Source organism: Xyrauchen texanus, chromosome 19 (genome assembly GCF_025860055.1).
Source record: "Xyrauchen texanus isolate HMW12.3.18 chromosome 19, RBS_HiC_50CHRs, whole genome shotgun sequence".
Classification (NCBI taxonomy): Eukaryota; Metazoa; Chordata; class Actinopteri; order Cypriniformes; family Catostomidae; genus Xyrauchen; species Xyrauchen texanus.
Window position 1 is genome coordinate 13,490,852 of NC_068294.1, and position 6,580 is coordinate 13,497,431.

General features: G+C 35.8%; 1 protein-coding gene across 1 annotated transcript; it reads right to left on the bottom strand.

Moving 5' to 3' along the window:
- Positions 1-1,406: 1,406 nt before the first annotated feature.
- Positions 1,407-4,915, bottom strand: LOC127660202 (uncharacterized protein C4orf45). Its single transcript, XM_052150327.1, has 5 exons — positions 4,779-4,915; positions 3,556-3,785; positions 2,111-2,160; positions 1,827-1,948; positions 1,407-1,612 (listed from the first exon to the last, which is right to left on the bottom strand). Exons 1-4 carry the CDS (start codon positions 4,858-4,860, stop codon positions 1,870-1,872), a joined length of 441 nt encoding a protein of 146 aa, XP_052006287.1. The 5' UTR covers positions 4,861-4,915; the 3' UTR covers positions 1,407-1,612; positions 1,827-1,869.
- Positions 4,916-6,580: the final 1,665 nt, after the last annotated feature.

Consider the following 6,580-nt stretch of genomic DNA (forward strand, 5'->3'; position numbering starts at 1 on the left):
CATTGTTGTCACATGACCTCATCACATTGCATGTAATTGGTGTCCAGTAATCATATCTCAAATGTAAAAAAAACAGATATTTCGAATTTTTTATACAATTCTCATTCAAATAATGATTTATGAAAAAATGCAGTTGTAATTACATACAAATGGAAGATTTAGTTGGTACATTGATTTGTGGGAAGCAGCATTCCACACAGTGGGTTCTATGCTGCACATTTTGGCAAAAATGGTCATCTGGGTATACCATGCAGTAGTTAAAAGTAGTATAGCAAAACGTTTTTGCTGCTTGTTTAATTTACTTAATTAAAATTAACTAAAGCAACACAATTCTACAACATTTTGTCACAACTTGATTTCATTGCGTTTTTTTCTATTTAAATGTGTAAACTGGAATTTCTGGAGCTTGAAAGTTCTGGCCACCATTCACTTGCACTGTATGGACCTAACGAGCCGAGGTATTCTTCTCAAAATTTTAATTTGTGTTCTGCAGAAGAAAGAAAGTCATACGCATCTGGGATGGCATGAGGGTGAGTAAATGATGAGAACATTTTCATTTTAAAATGAACTATCCCTTTAAGACTTTTGCATTCTGCACTGTATGCTTACTACGTTGATAGCAGTCATTTTTATTTGTTGTTGGTAATTACTGTACATAAATAAATATAATGCATCATAACAAAACACTAACGAGTGTACCTAAATCAATCAATTGAGCAATATATATGTTTCCCTTAAGTAGTTGAAGAAAACTGAAAATTGCTCCGACCAAATTCTCAAAATGTATTGCCAACACTTAACAAAAAGTGAGAATGACAGTTGAAAAAGGTCAAGTCTGTTTAACACAATATAGGATATTGGAAATAGCTTGAGTGGGTTGTCTGCCATTTATAGCCAGGATTGACCACTGATACAGACAAGGGATCACATAACAACCTGCTTTAGCTGCAGGATTACAGCTTTATATCTCCTATCGTCTGTCTGAATCTTTGGTGACCCTTGCTGAGAGGATTTAAGCTTAATTTTTCGAGACACATTGCATGCTCCTTTCTATATCCTTCAAGCTATAAGCCACAAGTCTCAAATGTAAAATAAGGTAAAGGTGAATGAAGACAGTTGAGTTGTTTTGTTCCTCATTAGAACATACTTTTTTGTAAGTATGAGTTGGCATTCATTCAAAACTAAATATAGCCATTTCATGCTTATTTTTGTATGAATTATTGCTCTTGCAAATTGGACTACAATCAAAACAAATGCATGATAATATGTCTGTTTCCAATGTTTGATTCGATACCATATAAGAAATGATATAGGTCATATCTAATTTGATTTGTGAGAGGGAGAGATATTACTTTGCCATTTCATAACATGGAAACATAATTAACCAGGAAATTGATAGTAGAGCAATAAGAGATTTTATTGGGGAGACATTTAAAGGGGATTTATAATACAGCCGACACAATGCTATTTAGATAATAAGCAGTTTAATGATCACAAAGCAACCGCAATGAGAATCATGACTCAGGCCTCTTGACATTTTCCAGAGATAATACATTTGTTGAAAAGTAATGCCGCCTGGTTGAGATTTGTCAGTATGTATTGACAGTCACTGCTGTAGAGAGGAGAAAGGAACAATTAGAGAATGTTAGCTGAAATAATTCAAGATAAGATTAGAAATATCTTAAAAGTAGGCACATTGAAAACAACATTATTGTCCTCCCATGGCCATGTACATCAACATTTCTCCTCACTGACTGTTTTACAACTAGGTAACCCTGCTGTAATTTTATACAGGATGAAGAGAGTACCACTTGTTTATATCTCACCTTGTTAAGCAGGAGATGTTTGTTGTTGTTCTCACTGTAGGTATCATGTGTGCTGTGGTTCTGAGAAAGCCTCCAGCAGGTCGGCTGCTTGTCCAATAACTGGTCTGGAGTGTGCCTGTGTGCTGTGTTGAATTATTGATTACAAAAGGAGAAAAGCTTCCGCTCCACCCACTCTACACATTCCCTGCCAGAGAAATCCATCACCAGCTAAAGTAATAGAGAGAACTTGAGGTAATCTAACCTGACCCTCAGTGTTACACCTGTGGTGTTTTATTTTAGCTTACCATGGGCTGTGAGTCACTCCATCATCCCCAGCTGAATGAAATTGGTCAATCTGATAGAAAAGGAGAACAGACATGTAATATACATGTAATACATGTATTTCATAACTAAATAAAATAGGGACGGCTGGTGTTAGTAATGTTTTAATCCAGTATAATACAGGGGTAGGTTTATTTTTGAAAGTCAATTTATGCATATACACATATCAAAAGGTCTTCACTAAAAAACTATTGGGGGAAAAAAACTGCAAAATCATTTCAACCCTCATAGCCCATGAAAAGACATACCATCCATTTGTATATTTATCATTTGTGACAGCATTTTCTAATAAAAATATGACTATTGCCCTGACCTGAAATGGAATGAGGATGATTTAAAAAAAAAAAAAAAAAAAGAAATGTAAAATGTGTGTAACTGTCATGAAAATAATGTCACAATGAAAAAATAAATTACTAAAATAGTTTTCTATATGATAAATATATATAACAATTTTGGAGTAAAATAGGACCAGGACATTTTCTTGACAGGTTTAATGTGAATCACCCATGAAAATACCCTTGCCCTGAGAAGATATTGAACCTTGCTTTTAAGGGATAGTTCACCAAAAAAAAACTTTTACTCACAGATTTACACTATTTCAGATGTGTGTGACTTTTTAGAAGATTTTTTGAAGAATTTCTCAGCACTGTAGGTCCATACAATGCAAGTGAATGGTGACCAGAACTTTGAAGCTCCAAAAAGAACATAAACGCAGCATAAAAGTAATCCATATGACTCAAGTGGTTAAACCTATATCTTCAGTAGTGATATGATAGGTGTGATTGAGAAAAAGATAAATATTTAAGTACTTTTTTACTATAAAATATTGTCCTTGCACAGTATGTGGCAACATGCACAAAGAATGTGAATTACCAAAAACAAAAGAAGAATGTGAAAGTTAAAGTGGAGATTTATAGTAAAAATAACTTATATATTGATCTGTTTCTCACCCACACCTATCATATCACTTCTAAAGATATAGATTTAACTTCTGGAGTCGTATGGATTACTTTTATGCTGACTGTATGTGCTTTTTGGCGCTTTAAAATTGTGGTCACCATTCACTTGCATTGTATGAACCTTCAGAGCTGAAATATTCTTCTCTCTCTCTCTCTCTCTGTATTTTATTTTATTTTAATTTTTTTTGTCAGCAGAATAAAGTAAGTCATACACATCTGAAATATCATGAGGGTGAGTAAATGATGAGAGAATTTTCATTCTTGGGTAATCCCTTCCATGTATCCCAGTGTTGTTGCTTTTTGTGTACTTTTATTTTATTTTTTATTTTTTTATATATTAGGCAGTAAATTATGATATATGATTTATTTATTTTATATAGTTTACAATTTATATAGACGACCAACCAGCCCCAGTTTAATACAGTATAATATAATATCATTAGGCCAACCTCATTGTGTATGCTGCTGATTAAGGTCCGCCTGTTCAGTGTGTTGGAGTACTGCAGACCCCAGCCCACTCCTCCGGTGTAACAGTGCTTCGGTAACGGCGGGGTCGCACTTGGTGCAGACCGAAAAAGGTAGTTGAGATCACTCGTGGCATCTGGAGATAAGGGGCCGATTCCAGTGCTCCGGGGAAAATAGTCCAATCTGGGACGGAAATCTCCAATGCCGTTTGGCCCTTCAAGCCATTAAAACGGATCAATCACGTTAAGATCAATCGTGAAGCTGGAGTAAAGTATAATTGATGTCCTTGGTAGGGTTGCACCAGCTGTGCGTAAGTTGGGATGTAAAGTTCACACTAAGGGCTTAGTAACTACTAGTTAGTTTGTAAGAAAATCGGTGATTAATTTGGTTGCATAACCTGTTCTTAAGGCAAGACTTAGCAAGTAGGTCGTGAACTCTCCGTAATAAAGTAATGCGTAGTCGCATAATATGACGTTTACCTGTATTGAGCCAATAAACAGCCTTCATATTTTTACACAGAAGTATTAAAAAGCCGTGATTTTCAGATTTATCTCGCTACGGTTGAAGTTCAAACCTTGTCTGCTCATGTAACTGTCAGCTGTAATAAATTATAACCCCATTAAAATACGATACGTAATAAAACAACGTTTTATCAATGGTATATTTAGCCTATGTAAATAAAAATATTCAATAACTCTTATCTAAAACGAATTAGGGACAATAAATAACTACTAGCATACAACAGGCTGGAAAAATTAGACATTTATTCATTTTAAAATCTATTTCGTAGGCTATAAGTTGAAACTTGACACCGTATACAGGAAAGTGCCCCGTTAGATCGGGTTCATGCCGAATAGGTAGGCCTACGATTTTTTTTACATAAGGTTTTCTCAGTAAATGTGAGTGTAGATGCCAACCTCATCATTTACATGTAAAAATAATTGGAACCTGTCTCGCAAAACTCATTGATGTCATACAATATACGTCTGCTTTTTATTCAATCCGTTACTCCTGGTCGGATTCTTCCGTAAATATTTAGTTTATACGTAGGGTTACGTCCTACCTACGTTTAATTGTGCAGTGCTCAAATATTTATAGTGGGTAAATTGTGACTTAGTGCCCATTCACGCCACAACTAGGCTAATTTGTAACGAACGTATAGCTGGTGCAACCGGCCCCTTGTGTAGAATCCCTCAGAAATACTAACCTGTGAAAAGTATTCTTTGTCCAGACGCACTCTGAGCCCTTGTATCTACAAGAGAAGGCGCAGTGTCCCGTACCCTCTTCATCACACTCGTTTTACTCGTTGTCTGATTTTAGATATTTGAAATATTGAAGTTTATCTGCTGTACCAGCGCGAGTGTGTAAAACAAGCCCTGTGCTGGAGGTCACTCACGAGCCGTTACCATGGCGCGCTTGCTTTCCAGAGAACCGTGTTTATTCGGTATACATCAAGCATATTTAGATTATTAATGAAAAAAAATCACCGATATTAAAAAGTTACCGAGAATTGTACTAGCGCGTATAAATCTAATGCACTCTTATTTCAGAATAAATAAATTGGCCAGTTTACATTAAAGGACTAGCCTTGACAAACAAAGAAATAAACAAGCAGACTGACAAACAACAAATGAATAAATAAATAAATTCAAAATATTATCTACAATTATTTTTGAAATCTCAAGCTGACATGATGAAGAATTTCAGTGTTACTTAAAGAATATTCTGTGTTCAAATCAAATAAAACTCAATCGACAGCAATTGTGGCAAATCTGTAAACATAACCTCACTGTTTCAAAAGTATAGAAACAAGACGTAACCTATATGTGTGTTAGCATGATTTTAGTGTGATAAAATCACTTACTAACCTTATCAGTGTAAAGTTATATCCAATTTTACAACTTCGTTGCCATGACAACGTAATGTCAGTATCCCTCAAATCCTAAAATGACTGTAAAAACTGATGTTAAACAACTTTATAGCTCAAATAATGCTCAAGTTTTACAGAAAAATTAATGCAAGTGCTTTTATAAAATGATCAGCTTCACATTTCTGCCTTTAAACCCACCAAAAATTGGCCACATTCACTTCCATTGTAAGTGCCTCACTGTAACCTCCACTTTTGCCTTTTATTTTTATTTATTACATTTCTCTCCCCAGTTCGGAATGCCCAATTCCCACTACTTAGTTGGTCCTCATGGTGGTGCAGTTACTCACCTCAATCTGGGTGGTGGAGGACAAGTCTCAGTTGTCTTCTGAGAACATCAGTCCACGCACCTTATCACGTGGCTCAATGTCCATGACACCGCGGAGACTCTCAGAATGTGGAGGCTCATGCTACTCTCCCCATGTGACTCTACCCTTTCTAGCAACCGGGCCAATTTGGTTGCTTAGGAGTCCTGGCTGGAGTCACTCAGCACACCTTGGATTCGAACTCGCGACTCCAGGGGTGGTAGTCAGTGTCAACACTTTTGCCTTTTTTAAAGAAAGGTACGAACGCGTCGAAACAATTTTTTGTTGTACTCAACATTATGCCACAAATGCTGTCGATTAAGCTTAATTTGTATTGAACCTGGGATATTAATTTAATGTTGGAAGTTACCAAATGCATCAGTTGCATAAACAGGCTGTTTTTATGTACTCTATTTTGCATACAAGATAATTTGCCTCATTTGTTTGCAAGTGTTTCCAAAGCGAAGTTTCCTATTCACATTTTTTTAATTCAGTCGTCCTTTCGTTAATTCATTTATTGATTTTGTGAACAAAGGGAATAAGGGGAGTGGGTTACAAACCATGTGCCTGACCTGTGGCTGATAACTGAACCTCTAGCAAGTACAATACAAGCTTCACTCTTACAAAATGTTCAGTCCCTAACTTATAGGAATAACCCTAGAACCCAAAAAGGGAAAGAAGTTCTACTGAAAATACTAAACCAGTACACTAGAAATCATGAAAAGTCCCAGTGATATTCAACACAGTCATCAAAAAGTTAAATGATCACACTGCTAT

Bases quoted from the DNA above. Each gene is read 5' to 3' on its own strand.
- LOC127660202 (XM_052150327.1), bottom strand. From the start codon at position 4,860: ATGAAGAGGGTACGGGACACTGCGCCTTCTCTTGTAGATACAAGGGCT. The intron at 3,786-4,778 runs GTTAGTATTTCT...AATGGCTTGAAG, and splicing joins ACAAAGAATACTTTTCACAG to GGCCAAACGGCATTGGAGAT. The intron at 1,949-2,110 runs GTAAGCTAAAAT...AATTCAACACAG, and splicing joins GGAGTGACTCACAGCCCATG to CACACAGGCACACTCCAGAC.